Source organism: Plecotus auritus, assembly GCF_963455305.1.
Source record: "Plecotus auritus genome assembly, chromosome: 10".
Classification (NCBI taxonomy): domain Eukaryota; kingdom Metazoa; phylum Chordata; class Mammalia; order Chiroptera; family Vespertilionidae; genus Plecotus; species Plecotus auritus.
The window spans coordinates 16,094,347-16,109,145 of record NC_137785.1 but is presented as its reverse complement, the minus strand read 5'-3'; the positions used below and the strand labels follow the sequence as shown (position 1 = coordinate 16,109,145).

Sequence of the window (14,799 nt, the reverse complement as noted above, 5' to 3'; positions counted from 1 at the left end):
ATTAAGCGTGTGGTAATTTGTTACAGCAACAATAGAAAACTAATACAGATCCCTACCTCACACCATACACAAAAGCTAGTTTCTAGGGAGTTAAGATCTAAATTTGAAGCACAACACTTATTTAAATGGAAATATAGGAGAATATCTTAGTAACCTAAGAAGTAGAGAAAGTATTTTTAAGACACAAAAAGAGCAAATTATAGAGGAAGAGACTGGTAAGTTTGACCATAAACAAGTCAAGTTAGAAATGATACAGCATGATAAGAGTGTATATCTAACATATACTATTCTAGAGGTTAGCAAAGGCCTTTTTTTTAAAAAATGTTTTTATTGATTTCAGAGAGGAAGGGAGAGGGAGATAAAAACATCAATGATGAGAGTGAGTCATTGATCGGCTGCATCCTGCACACCCCCCTACTGGGTATCGAGCCTGCAACTGGGCATATGCCCTTGACCGGAATTGAACCCAGGACCCTTCAGTCCCCAGGCCAACACTCCATCCACTGAGCCAAACCAGCTAGGGCAGGAAAGGCCTTCTTGAGCAGATAATGTTTTGAGCTGAAACCTGAAAGGTGTGAAGGATGGACTGAGAGATGGTTTGTGCAGGCTCCAGCATAAGGGGTAGAATCAACCAGGTAAATGGAAATGAGCTGTAGACCACTCAGCAAGATCTGGAGGGGGTGGGGCTGGGTATAGGTAAGGATTCCAGTCCCTCCTCCAAACCTGACAGCCTGAGTTGTGTCCATGTATACATACAGAGCTGTCCGGGAAGAGTTCCTCTGTAGCAACCACACCACCTCAAAGGTTCAAGGGCACAAACTCATTTATCTGGTCCAATCTTACAAGATGAGACTGGTCTGCAACCAAACAATAGGGAGGCGGGGCGGGGGTGGGGAGGGCAGTGCTGATTCAGAGTGGAACCTAGGTCTCCTGACACCCTGATGCCTGCTGCTCCTTGCACATGTCCTGCCGGAGGGTCTTTGCAGTTGCTTTTCCTCTGCCTGGACCAGTTTCCCAGGACCCTTTTCCCAAGGCCCTGCAGAAGGGGAAGTCCCCTGAGATGCCTTCTCCTAGGACTCTACCTACTACCTCCACCTGGCCCTGTCACTCTCAGTGTGCAACACTGCCCTGCTCTCTCTGCTCTCACAGCGTTTACCCCTGCCCAACACTGCAACACACACTCACTGTCTCTCCCCCAGCAGAATGTCAGCCCAGAAGTGAGGACTTGTGTCTGTTTTTCACTGCAGCCCGTGTCTCACTCACAGTGGGTATGGTAGGCAGACAAGGGCCTCCCAAAGAGGGGCCCATCCTAATCCCCGGCCCCAATGGCTATGGAATGTGGCAAAGGAGACTTAAGGCAGCAGAAGGAATTACGGTTGCTAGTTGGCTGACCTTAAAAAGGAGATTATCCCAGATTATCCATGTGGGCTCCACATAATGTCCGAGTCTAAAGGTGGAAGACTAAGACAAAAGATTCGGTGTCAGAGGGACGATGTGCATGAGAAAGACTTGCCTGGCCTTTGCTGCCTTTGCCTATGGAAGGGGAATGGAATGTGGACAGCTGCTACAAGCTGGGAGAGCCAAGGAACCGTCTCCCCTAGAGCCCCCAGAAGGAATGCAGGCCAACCTACACCGTGACTTTTTAGCCCAGTGAGACCCATTTCAGACTTCAGACCCAGAAGAATAGAAATTTTTGTTGTTTTAAGACACTAAGTTTGTAGTAATTTGTTACAGCAACAAGAGGAAGTAATATAGTGAGTGGTCAGTACATGTATGAATGAATGAAAAATGAATGAGTGGATGCAGAATCTAATACCGCCTTCACCTTACAGATGAAAAAGCAAAGGTCAACAAAGAGAAAGGATGAAGATTGGTGGCCCCTGGTTAGTTGATGGGGCAAAGCTGGGAATGGGTTTGGAATGTCCAAGAAATGATTACCCAAAGGGCAGATCTCAAACCCAGATGACCCAGCCCCTTGTGCTGCTCAAACCCCTTCCTGACCCCATACCCCCAGGAAAAGTCCAAGATTCTCTGCCTGGTGCTGACAGCCGTGCTTCTGCTGCCCTCTGGGATGGAAACGCTTGTGCCGCCCAGGGCAGTGGCCAGAGCACTGAAATGGGGCCCGTGTGAGGAAGTGAACTTTTCCTTTAATTTCACTGTCATTTTTTTTTTTAATATATTTTATTGATATTTTACAGAGAGGAAGGGAGAGGGATAGAGAGCTAGAAACATCGACGAGAGAGAAACATCGATCAGCCGCCTCCTGCACACCTCCCACTGGGGATGTGCCCGCAACCAAGGCACGCGCCCCTGACCGGAATCGAACCCGGGACCCTCCAGTCCGCAGGCCGACGCTCTATCTACTGAGCCAAACCGGTTTCGGCTCACTGTCATTTTTTTTTAATCCTCATCCAAGGATATTTTTTTCCATTGACTTTTAGAGAGAGTAAGAGGGGAGACAGAGAAACATCAATGTGAGAGACACATCGATCGGTTGCCTCCTGCTCGCACCTGGACTGGGGCAGGGATGAATCTGCAATCGAGGTACATGCCCCTGACCGGGAATTGAACCCAGGACACTTCTGTCCAAGGGTCGATGCTCTAACCACTGAGCAACAGGCCAGGGCTCGTTTCATTGTAATTTAAATAGCCACCTGTGTCCATTGGCTACCACACTGGACACTGCGGCTGCAAGGACTGTGCCCCTTTCTAGCCAGATCTGCCCCTGCAGCCTCTTCACCAAGGGTGGCAATGCTCTTTCAACTCCACCCAGACACCAGGCTAGCAGCTCCCACTTTCGGGCCTTTGTCATGCCATGGCCCCTGCCTAGAACGACACCCCATCTTCTGTCCCGATTCTCTAAACACCCAGCTCAGCTCCGACCTTAAGTGTATGGAACCTTGAAGGGGGTTCAGGATTTGGTGGATTGATTAAAATGCCCCTTCCCCCATTCTACCTCCCACATGAGGTGATGTGAAACCATGCTGTGAGTTACAGAGTGACTCCTGAGAACCCTATGGAAAGGGAGAGATCCCTGGCAGGGAGCTGAGACTTCAAGAGAGCATCCAGACCTCCAGCCCAGGACCCACAGAGGGACAACCAAGACCCAGGCACACCCTGACCCCCCGAGAGTCAGAACCAGCTGAGTGTCATTCCCAGTTCCCTGGCACCTGCTCCCACAGCTACTTCCTACCAGAGCCCTCATAGCGAGGCGCTCACTCTCTCCAGGACCCCAGTCAGGACTCTCAGGCAGCTCAGAGACCTGCCTCTCAGAGGGGAAGCAAAAACCAAACAGAAGATGCAGCTGGGAGCCTCTTAGAATTTCTGGGAAACTCCTGAGTGCGAAAGGCAGTGGCTCCAAGCCAAGTCAGCTTTATTAAACGTGTGTGTGTGCGCGTGCACGCACATGTGTGCACAAGCACATACTTCAGGCCTGGGGCACCACCCCATAGAGCTGGTGAGGAAGTAACTTCTGCTTCTCGTTACAACTGTAGATCCATCTCGGGCGGACGAACACCAGGGAGGGATTGTCCATCAGGGCCTGCAGGGGGGCAGGGGACACATGTGAGAGAGGAGAGGATAGAGGAGATTCAAGGGCAGTTTGGGTCTCTCTTTCCCTGCCCCTCTGAACTCACCTCCTCAAAGCTAGGGTCCCACTCCTGTGCCGTGATCACAAACTGGACCCGGTCGCTCATATAGTCCTCGAGCTCCCTAGCGGGAGAAGGAAAGAGGCCGAGAATCGGTGTCCCCTCTGCTGACATCCCACTCCCCAACCATTCTCAAAGGCTGTCCTCTCCTGTCCCCACCTCTGTGCCCTAGAGGCTGCCTGTGGATCCTCCGTTGTCCCAGGTACCAGTCTCACCACAGCCACAATACTGACAGCTCCCACTGTCACTAACCCTTTCAGAAGGGTGGCCGGGAGCCTCACCTTAGAGAAGGAAGCCTAGGGGAAGCTATGCAGCAGGGCTGCCACTGAACTCTGTGGTCTGTGCCCATCCTGCAGGGTTCACCCCTTCCCCACCTCCCAATTGCCTTCCTTCCCACAACCTACCACACCCCTCCTCAAAACTCAGCACCTCCCCCCGCCCCGACCCCAGTCCCACCCCCAGCGACTGACCCATTGAAGGCTGTGACATAGCGGCTGAGCTTCCTCCGCTCGTCCCCAGGGAACTCCCCGTATAGGAAGAAGTGTTTGCCCTGGAAGAAGTCTGGGGAGGTGGTAGAAGAGCCAAGGTGAGGCCCTGGAGTGCAAGGCACCAGCCAGCAGCCACGGAGGCAAAGCAGGAGGGCAGGGCAGCGGACTGGGCCATGAGGACAAGCGGTTCAGCGGGCCCAGCAGAGCCTGGTTTTTCGTTGTTGCTTTCTTTAATGGTAAAAGATACAATTCCACTGATTGTAATGTGCTTCTTACATGATTCCCAATTCCCTGGCACCTGCCATCGCCATCAAAGGGCCCATGGTCCAGGGAGAAGGGACAAACAGTTCCTTCCCTACCAGAGCCCTCACAGAGAGCCCCTCATTCTCTCAAGTCACAAATGGGCTGTTGCCGGGTCTTAATAAGCTTGGCCAGGTCAGAAACTGGCGAACCGGCCACTTCTTCATCTGGTTGGTCTCATTCCTTTTCAACTGTCCCCCCCCTCCCCCACATACACACAAAAACTGAGGGGTGGGGGGGAGGCTGGGCATCTGCAGATTTTAAAAGCCTTCCAGGTAATCCTGAAGCCTAGGGGGGTTAAGCTCTGATGTGAGGGAGGGGCTGTTCACACCTGGAGTGGAGCCAAAGGGGGTGGTCACACCTGCCTGGTGCTGGGCTGTGATGGAGGCTGTGATGGGGGACAGAAAGGGAATGGAAGGGAACAGGCCTAAGAGAACGAAGAGGTGGCAAAGGCAGGCAGTGGGGAGGAGGAGACCAGGAGACAAGTCCCAGGGTGGGTAGCTCTAGGCTAGCTGGAGCAAGTCACAGATGAGAACTGAGAGGGACAGATCCCACTTCAGGAGGGAGGGAGGGGGGATTTCCTACCTGGGAGTTCAGGAATTGGCAGGTTAGGAGACTCTGGGGGACTCTCATTGTCTGTGTTCTCATCTGTGGATCCCGCATATGGGTCCTCGCCATTCTCCCCCTGGCCAGTGGGCTGCCTTTGTTCTTTCTGCGCAGCCACCCTGGGGGAGCCAAGAGGGGTGGGGGAAGAGTATGCAGACCAGATCCCCTCTACCCAAGGCCTGGCCCACCCTGACCCCCCAGCCCCAATGCTACCTTCTCAGCTCATCCTCAGTGTCCTCAGAATCTTCCGCTCCATTGTCCTGTCCTTCTGCGAATAGAAGCTTAGTCAATGCAAGGTGACCCCGTCTTCTGGGAAGACTGGTAACCTTCTGCAGTCTCTCACAGGCATTCTAAACCCCAACCTCAATAGATCTCCAGATCCAGTTATCGGGGGGCCCTCAGCCTCCTCCTCCTCCCTCAGACCCAGGAGTCCAGGCCCCCAGGCCCCTCCTCCCTAAGGCTCTGACCTGACCACTCCCCCTCAGTGTGGGTATCTTCCTGGGACCCTGGTGAGGCTGGTTTGGTCTCTTCTGGAGTTGAGGGAGTCTGGGGTGAGCTGGATCCCGCTGCCTGGGGGGCCTTGGTTTTGGTCTGGGGGCACTGAGGAGGGAGAGTGGGTGAGTGAGCACGCAAGGGGCAGGGCAGGTGGGAGGTATGTGGGGAGGTGTGCCACAGGAGGCAGGAGTAGACTTTAGGGACTACAACAGACCCATATCCTCCTCCCAGGACACCCTCCCACATCTGGTCAGGGGACAGCGGACCTTTTGGGGAAGCTGTTGGGCTTCATCCCCACTGCTGCCGCTGTGAGGGCCGCCCTCGTCCTCGCTGCTGGAGTCTGGCCCTGCCATGAGGTACCTGGGGAAGGAATCAGGCCTCAGACAAACAGGATGTCCTGTCCTCTGGGGCCTGTAGGGAGGGTGCTCAGGGTCACACCATGGCCACTCTCCCAGCTGCCTCTCTTTCCCGCTCTGAAAGGCGCCACTGACCCCGTCACCCCAGCCACCCACACAGGAGACCAGAGTTCCCCTTGGCTGCCCTTCTTCCTCTTGCGGAAGAAATGCCCCATTTCAGAAAGAAAAGGAAAAAAATCAGAAATAATGTTCCCCTTTGAGAATCAAAGTCAGTTTCTCTTTGGGAGAATGCCTAGAAATTAAGGGAAAATTTCCAAAAGCAAATACATTTTTAAAGGCCTTGGCACTATATTCATGGTCCTTGAGCTGCTGACACGCCAGGAAAAGGATTCTCCTAGTTCTAATAACAACAACAGCTGACACTTATACGGGATTTCCTATGTGCCAGGCACTATTCTAAACACTTGACAAATGTGGAGTCACGGAATCCTGAGGTAGGTGGTATCTTAGCCCCATTTTACAGATGAGGAAACTAAGGCACAGGGAGATCAACTTCTTTGCCTCAATCCCAGGGCAAATTACGTAGCAGAAGCAATTGAATGTGTTGGCTTTACTTTCATGGTACGCACATGAAGACCCTCTGCACATAATTTGCTTTTTCCAAAGCTGGTGAAACACCGTTCAGGTAAGTCACACTCACTGGACAGCACTGGCTCATGGGAAATTCAGAGAATTTAAAGTGTCCTAGTTGGTTAAAGAATCAATAGTAGGCTTATAAGCCTTTTCTTTAAAGTGCTTGGAACTAAAAGATTTTTAAAACTCAATTTGTGATTATTGTGGGGAGAGCCATCACCCGGGAATCTTCCATCATCAACTTTTGAAAATATAAAGTGCTTTCTAAATTTAATTTTTTTGGTCAAAACCCAGTTGCAAAAAAATAATAATAAATCCCATTTGCAGCCCGGCCAGTGTAGGCTGAGGTTGAGCGTCGACTTATGAACTAGGACATCATAGTTCGATTCCTGGTCAGGGCACATGTCAGTAGAGGGCGTGCAGGAGGCAACTGATAAATGATTCTCTCTCATCATTGATGTTTCTATCTTTCTCTCCCTCTCCCTTCCTCTCTGAAATCAATAAAAATATATAACAAACAAACAACAACCACCAAAAAAACCCCACAAAACCCCAGTTGCAAACCTAGCACTGTTTATTGCCTTTTCTTGGGCAGACAATGATCCCAATCCAGTTCCTCTGTCCCTAAATAGACCCCAACCCATCCCATTTCTATCCCCGAGGCCCAGCCTCCTCCAGGGTCCCCACCTGCAGCCTTGCCTAGACACTCCAGCCCTCACAACAGAGCCTGCCCCTCCCCCTCCCAAACCTCCCACGACGCCCTGCTGCTCAGAGACCCTTGGAGCCAGGAGGGTTTCAGAATTTTTAAATTTTCAGATTTTAGAGATATATAGACTGTTTCATACCAATCTGTGGGGAAGGAAGAAGTGCCCTATAAATCAAACCCATGAATAGTTCTGTAAACAATATGATGACATACTTAATGGAATAAAGGTCATAAATAGCCTCACGTCAGCTCAGGATGATCATGCAGCCAGTGTGTTTGCGCCAAATCCAGAAAAACACTTTTGGCTTCCAGAGGTGTTTGGATTCCCGAGCTATAGGTGTGGGGTCTGTGGAGCTGGACAGAGCCCTGCCCTGGCCCTCGCTAGAAGTCCTTTCTGAGCTGATCCCACCACTTCTCAGCCTCCACCTCCACCTCCACCTCCACATCCAGCTTCTCCCCAATAAAGAGTCTCTCAAATACAGCAGGCACAGCCCCAATTCTGAACACACTCAGGTCTTCTCTCCCATGGAGAATAACACAAGTCTCCTTCCGATCCACGGGCCTCAGATCTGACCCTGTCCTTCCCCAGCTCCAAAGCCTTCCATGGCTCCTGCTGCCCCAGCCTCATTTTCCTGCCACTTCCTGCCTCCCGTAGCAAGCGGAGCCCACCTGCACCTCCTCGGGGCAGACACCAGGCTGACCCCAACTTTGGCTCCTCCACTCAGCAGGCTCTCTGTTCAACCTGGTAAACTTCTTCTCATCCCTGAAGACCCCTACACACTGCGGTTTCTCCCTGGGTATTCCTCCATACTTGTTTTTAAATCTTATTTTTAAAAATATATTTTATTAATTTCAGAGAGGAAGGTTTACAGAGAGAAAGGGAGAGAGACAGAAACATCAATGATGAAAGAGAATCATTGATGGGCTGCCTCCTGTACGCCCCCTACTGGGGATGGAGCCTGCAACTCAGGCAAGGGCCCTGACCAGGAATTGAAGCGTGATCTTCTGGTTCAGTGGTCGCCAACCTTTCAGATCTCACAGACCACCAATGGTCCACAGACCACTGGTTGGTGGCCGTTGTCTGGTTCGTCAGTCAACGCTCAACCACAGAGTCATACCACCAGGCATCCATACTGCTCTTTATTTGTTTGTTTGTTTGTTTTTTGTTAATCCTCACCTGAGGATATTTTTTCCATTGATTTTTTTTTTAGGGACGGGGAGAGACAGAGAGAGAAACATCGATGTGAGAAAGACACATCGACTGGTTTCCTCCCACAAGCATCCCGACCAGTTCCGGGACCAAGCCTGTAATGAAGGTATGTGCCCTTGACTGGAATTGAATCTGTGACCTTTCAGTCCACAGGCCAACACTCTAACCACTGAGCAAAACCAGCCAGGACCCCTACTGTTTTGTAACAAGTCTGGCCCCTCATGAAAGTGAGAGGCCTTGTCAAAGGCAGGACCTGATGGTTGGGTGCCCCGCATCGCATGGGCCAGCCTGGCACCAAGCAGGGGCTTCAGGGTCTTGCTTTAAATGAATCTACCCTCAACAATAAAGATAAATTTAAAAATTAAATAAATTAATCTAAACAAGCCCCAACACTCTGTTCTCCGCCCCTAGGTCTTTGCACATGCTGTTTCTCTAACCTGCAATGTCCTTTCCTTCTCTGCTAAGCAGACTTCACAGAGCCCGCGTGAGCCCCCAGGCAAGTCCTCTCTCCCTCCTCCACGACTCCTAGCCCCTGCCCTTCCTTCTCTCAGAAGTCAGCTCACTCTGGTCCGGGCCCACCCGTGTTCTCCACTAGCAGGTTCCAGTCTGATTTCTCTCCAGATCCCTAGCTTTGCCCAGCGCAGGGATGAGGAGCAGGGTAGGTATGTGCGTATGTATATACGTGCGTATACCACAGGTGTGCAGGGAGCCTCACCTCCGGGAGGGCAGCCGCTGCCGCATGCGGTGACAGTCCAGCACCCATTCTTTACGCACAATGCGACCTCCGAGGCCTAGGACCTGGCCGTACTTAGGGGTGTTGGCAAAGGCACAGCTGTGGGGAGCAGAATGGAGGGTGTCAGTCAGGTGTGATCTGAGGGATAAAAGAGAAGAGGGAGACAAGGAGGACAGAGAGAGGAAGAAAAGACGAGTAAGAGAGAAAAAGAAACAGATATGGGAGAAACAGGGAGACAGAAGGAAAGATGTACAAATCAGAGAAAACAAGGCAGAGGATCCATACAGAGAACTGAAGAGACAGAGACAAAGACACATACAGGCAGACAGGCAGAGAGAGAAAGCAAGATGGAGACAGAGGCGGAGGAGCGGTAGCAGGAAGGTGGGAAGGAGGAGGTCACAGGCCTACATGAGGTGGGTGCTGTCTGGAGTCCAGTCTGGCCGATACTTGGCCCCGAGCTCTAGGGCCTTGTCCCGGAGCTCCGAGCGGAAGGGGTTCTGGAAGCCACTCAGCACCACCACCACGCCCTTAAGGATCTTCCCCATCTCCTGCGGGCCAGCTCGGGGTCCCCTGTGCTCCGTGCCTTCTCCTCGGGGCTTCCCTGGCACTGCCCCCCGTGCTGGGGCAGGGACTGAGGTAGTGGCAGGGGTAGAGATGGGTGCAAGCACTACGGAAGCCAAAGAGCAGGTTCAGTTAGCACTGTTGGGACTAAACCCCTCGCCCTTCCTCCCTCAGCTCCAGAGTCCCAGCCCCCAGTCCTCTCCACCCCTACCACATAGGAACACAGGCCCCTGTGGGAACAAGGAATCCACTTTGCTCACATTTGGGTCTCTTGCGGGCAGGTGGTGAGGGCTGGGCTGATGGTTTGCTGGGGGTCTTCCTTTCTTCTTGATTCAAATCCAACTTCCTCTTCCCTTTGGGGGACTCCTGAGGCTAAGCAGGGTGAGATGAAATGAGGCCTCTAGCTTCTCTCCTCCTTCTCCACCTATCAGGGTCTGATGATCTCACCTTGGAGGTGCTGCCTACTGCCCTGGAGGCTGGAGAGGTTGAGGAGGTGGCACTTGAGGCCTGCAGTGTGGCAGCTGCATAGCTGGGTCCTGCTGGGTCACTGGTTGTGGCTACAGAGGGAGAAAGTGGAACTAGGATAAGACTGGGCCCTTGGGCCCTTCAGCTCCTATCCATGCGACAGAGAGGTGTTCTCCTCCCCCCTCAGACCCAGGAGGCCAGGCCCCCAACCTACTCAGGCCTCAGGTTTTCCACACTCACCAGTGGATGTCTTATTGATCCGGCTGAAGAAGAGGGCCCCTGGTCTCAGGGAGCTGGCACCCTCATCCTCCTCCTTTACACGGAATTGGCCAAGCTTGGTCACCTTCTAAGGTCCCACAAGGTCAGTGCAGTGGGTATGGACTGTTGGCAGGTGGGGGAGAAGAAGTAGAGAGAAGGCTCTGGGGGTAGAGGGTAAAGCTTACCTGCGGTGAAGCCTCTACCTCATCTTTGTCTGGAGGGCTGTGAAACCGTACAAAACTCAGGCCATAGGAGGAGTCCTGGGAAAGAAGGGGTTGGAGTCAGGGAACCTGGCCAAGGACTATGGCCCTTTAACTTAGGGCAGTGGTCGGCAAACGGTGGCTCGCGAGGCCCCTTGAGTGTGGCTCTTTGGCCCCTTGAGTGTGGCTCTTCCACAAAACACCACGGCCTGGGCGAGTCTATTTTGAAGAAGTGGCGTTAGAAGAAGTTTAAGTTTAAAAAATTTGGCTCTCCAAAGAAATTTCAATCGTTGTACTGTTGATATTTGGCTCTGTTGACTAATGAGTTTGCCGACCACTGACTTAGGGAACCCTCTCTCTGGCTCTTGCCTCATCTAGGAAGATGTCTGTATGATACTGTGGACAATAATAACAGCCAACGTTATGGAGCCCTAACTCTGGGTCAGCACAGCTCTGAGCCCTTTTACATGCATTAGTCCCATTAGCCTCATAAGCAATGGGCGAATGGAATAGGAGGGAGTGCTGCCTGCCACTTCCGGAATACAGAAATGCTCCAGGCTCTTCCCCCTCTGCCAGCTGGATGCAGAGCCATAAGATGGGAGGAACCTGGGTCCCTGGATGACCAGTCAAACACCCCCCAGGACAGTTCCCCGGGTAAGGATACCTCTACTGTGTGGTGTCATTACCACTTGGGTCTTGTTATCACAGCTTAGCATCCTAACTCACAGCAACCCATAAGGATCAGGAAACTGAGACCAGAAAGATTACGTCACCTGCCAAAGTCAGTAAGAAGTGGTGTAGCCATCTTAAACCCAGTGTCTGACTTCATTCTCTTGATGTTAACTCCAAGGCCCCCTCTCCTAGACCACCTCTCAAACAAGTCAGCTGTCCCCCTCCTCCAGTTCCCCTCTGAGGTCCTACAGTTCACTTGTCCAAGACATCGTCCAGGAAACAAAGGCTCATATGAGGGGGAACTCAAATCCATTTCAGGGAAAGCCTCCTCATGGTCCCGCGGGGATACCAGCTGTCCAGTCCTCCCAGCCCTCTGTGACTCAATATTGGCCCCTCAGCTCTCTCCTCACCCACGACCAAGGACCCTGCACTCCCAGCTCCCACCCTAGGTACCTTGCTATAGGGCTGGCTGCAAACAATTTTGACTCGGTCCCAGCGCTTCTCAGCTGCTCCCCGGACCAACTTGTCAGGCCCAAAAATGCGAACACGGTTGGGGTTGGAGCCACTTCGGCTCTCAGAAGGGGACATGAAAGACGAGGTGACCAGAAGGACCTGGGAGAGGGCAAAATAAATGAGGCTGGCTCCTTTAAATGATGCATCCTATGGGGCTGGGAAGAGGGCAGGGTGCCCAAGAAAAAGCTAGGGAGTTGCCACATCCAGCTCATGCCTTGACCTGCGTCAAGGTCTCTAGACTCTTCTCGTTTCTGGGCCTCCGGTCAGGCCTTCCCTGACACAGGTCCCAGAGGAAGCCTTCTATGTTCAGATCTGAATGATCCTTCTTAAATTCTTGCACAGAGCCTTCCATATTTGGCCATATGGCGGGGCTACGCGACCTAAGGAACGAACCCTCCCAGCAGAGAAGATTCACGATGACTGGCACAGTATTCAAACACCTTTTGGAAATTCAAGGTTGGGTCAATGGAAAGGTGAGCAGAGTTATCAGAGGCCAGAAATGAGAGAGCTGTGCCAGTTACTAAGTGATCCTCACAGCTAAAACCCACCCAGTGGAGCCTGGACCTTTCTGCTTCTCCAACTGCTCCTTATCGGGCTCTGCCAGCAGGGGGAGCTAGAGACAGGCTGCAAGACTGGAGGAGGGTGGAGGATCTGCTCCTCGTAGATCCTGTGAGCATCACCCCAGGCACACCTCTGCTTCTCCAAGTGCTCCTTCCCAGGGCAGCAGAGCAGTCCAGTTCACAGCTTACTAGCACTTGCAGAACCCGCCTCATCCAGCCCCTCTCAGGGTCGGAGTTTCAGATCTATGGAACCCAACCTCCAACATCTATGTTTCAATCATTCCTACCTTTTCCTTTTGTTCCCCCAACCTTATGGGGAGCAAAAGGCAGCTGTTCCCTGCACTTGCTTCTTCATCATACCTTAGTCTTCTTACCTCATCAGTTACTAATTCCCTCTGTTAAAATAACTGGTGTGGTTTCAGTCTCCTGGTAGGACCCTGACTGATACGGTGGGTGGCACTGATGTGGTTTTTGTCCTAGTGCTAACCCTGGGTGGCACACAGAGCTTGATTTAAAGGGCCCTTGGGGGTGGTGGCAGCAGGGAATAGAAGACCAAGCCTGCGCTCCAAGCAGGGAAAAGCAGTATCTCAGAGACCACCACCAAATCACACAGAGCTGGGCCCCTCCTCCATGAGATCAGGGAGAGAGTGGGAGCCTGAGCTCTGGAGGACAGCAGAGAAAAGGTGAAAATTTATCTCTGGACAACTCCTGATCATGAGTTTGTACTCTCAGGGATTTGGAGCAAAAACTCATACCTAGCTATCTGCTTGGAAAAACACAAGCCAAACATTTTAAGTGGTCTCATGTACACAGTGTCACCTGACACCTGGGCAAATACTCTTTGGAGGAAGGTACTTCAAACCCAGTCCTCCAAGATTTCCCACAGATACCTTCCCAAAGAACTGAAGTTAACACACACACACACACACACACACACACACACACACCCATGAGGCATGAGGAAACAAACTGCCATGACTTAGGATCAGCAGAAACCACAAAGTACAGATCAGACCCACAAAGGCTGCATATATTGAAAATATCAAACATACAATATAAAAGTATTTTTAATAGTTTAAAGAAATAAATGGACAGGATGATAAAGGAACACATACTAACCAAAACTGACCAGGCAATTTTGAAAAAGAATCAAAGAGTTCACACCCAACACTAAGGGATGAATCATGATTGGTCAAAGCAATCAAATTCCCTCTGCCAATGGCTGGTCCAAAGATGTACACATGACCCACTTCTGGCCAATGTGATATTAAGAGGGAGGCTTGTGTGGGGGCTTCTGAGAAAGCTTCTTCCCTTCCTCATTAAAGAAACAGAGGGTGGAAGAGAGCCACTGAACTTCTGCCATCCCACTTTCTCCAATTCCTGCTTTGGATGCTACAAGGTGATGGATGGGGCAGCAGCAATCATCGCAATCGTGAGGGCAAGTCCAAAAGAACCAAGACGTGCCAACCTAGCACTCTTGGTTAAGCTTCCAGATCAGCTCTGGGTCAGCCTAATGCTAGCCTTCTCGCCTCAGGAAACAATAAACAGGCTCATGCAGTGAGCCAATTTTAGTTTAGTATATCCTGTTACTTAGTCTCTTTCTAACTGACAAGCTATGAAATTAGAAAACAAAAGCCTTTTGCTAAGAAAAACATAGGCTATCACTAGATGTCTTTTTGTGCTCAACTCTGATTATGAAAAGGGAACAAAGACAAAGAAAATTATACAGAAGAGAAGCCTTCTCTCTGGCCTTGACTATAATTGTTTAAAAAGGCCTGATTTTGAGCTGATAAAGGAGCTGAGTTTATCATCTAGTGACTAAAATTAAGGGGCAACTCAAACTGTGGTTGGTGGCTGCTACCCATACCAAAAGGTAGATTTCCTCTGAATATACTCTCCTCCCATTCCTTGTAAAAAGAAAACTACTCTAGTTATCAGGCTGTTTTATTACCCAACACTATCTTTAAGGTTCCAGGATTAAGGCCTTTACTCTCTGGATGTGTTAACCTCAAATGCTTACACATCTTTTGGAGATGTGGAAGCCTCTGTAGAATTTGAAGGGTGAAAAAAAGAATATGTTGTCCTGGCTGGTTTGGCTCAGAGGTGAGAGCATTGGCCCACAGACTGAAGGGTCCCAGGTTCAATTCCGGTTAAGGGCACAAACCTCGTTGCAGGCTCCATCCCCGGGCACAAGTGGGAGGCAACCAATAGATGTTTCTCTCTCTGTCTCTCTCCCTCCCTTCCACTCTGAAAATCAAAGGAAAATACATCCTCCGGTGAGAATTAAAAAATAAAATAGTATGTTGATTTTGTAGGAAATGGCATTACCTATTACAATGTGTGCCTTACACTTGACTTGTACAGCAGGTCCTCGAATAACATTGTTTCTTTAGAAT

General features: G+C 51.1%; 1 protein-coding gene across 4 annotated transcripts in view; it reads right to left on the bottom strand.

The window, feature by feature from the left end:
* Positions 1-2,173: 2,173 nt before the first annotated feature.
* The window catches only part of XRCC1 (X-ray repair cross complementing 1), a 30,493-nt gene continuing 17,867 nt past the window's right edge, over positions 2,174-14,799 (bottom strand). For 2 of the 4 annotated variants that reach the window (XM_080645448.1, XM_080645446.1), the window contains exons 4-17: positions 11,784-11,942; positions 10,644-10,718; positions 10,441-10,546; positions 10,183-10,292; positions 9,996-10,107; positions 9,583-9,841; positions 9,157-9,273; positions 5,803-5,896; positions 5,509-5,641; positions 5,255-5,309; positions 5,021-5,160; positions 4,118-4,208; positions 3,636-3,711; positions 2,174-3,541 (exon numbers count right to left, since the gene is read on the bottom strand). In XM_080645448.1, coding sequence (XP_080501574.1) covers positions 3,428-3,541; positions 3,636-3,711; positions 4,118-4,208; positions 5,021-5,160; positions 5,255-5,309; positions 5,509-5,641; positions 5,803-5,896; positions 9,157-9,273; positions 9,583-9,841; positions 9,996-10,107; positions 10,183-10,292; positions 10,441-10,546; positions 10,644-10,718; positions 11,784-11,918 — 1,617 coding nt within the window. In that variant the 5' untranslated portion in view covers positions 11,919-11,942 and the 3' untranslated portion in view covers positions 2,174-3,427. Of the gene's footprint in view, positions 3,542-3,635; positions 3,712-4,117; positions 4,364-5,020; positions 5,161-5,254; positions 5,310-5,508; positions 5,642-5,802; positions 5,897-9,156; positions 9,274-9,582; positions 9,842-9,995; positions 10,108-10,182; positions 10,293-10,440; positions 10,547-10,643; positions 10,719-11,783; positions 11,943-14,799 lie in introns of all 4 variants that reach the window. The other 2 variants (XR_013959243.1, XM_080645447.1) reach the window with 2 other exon arrangements.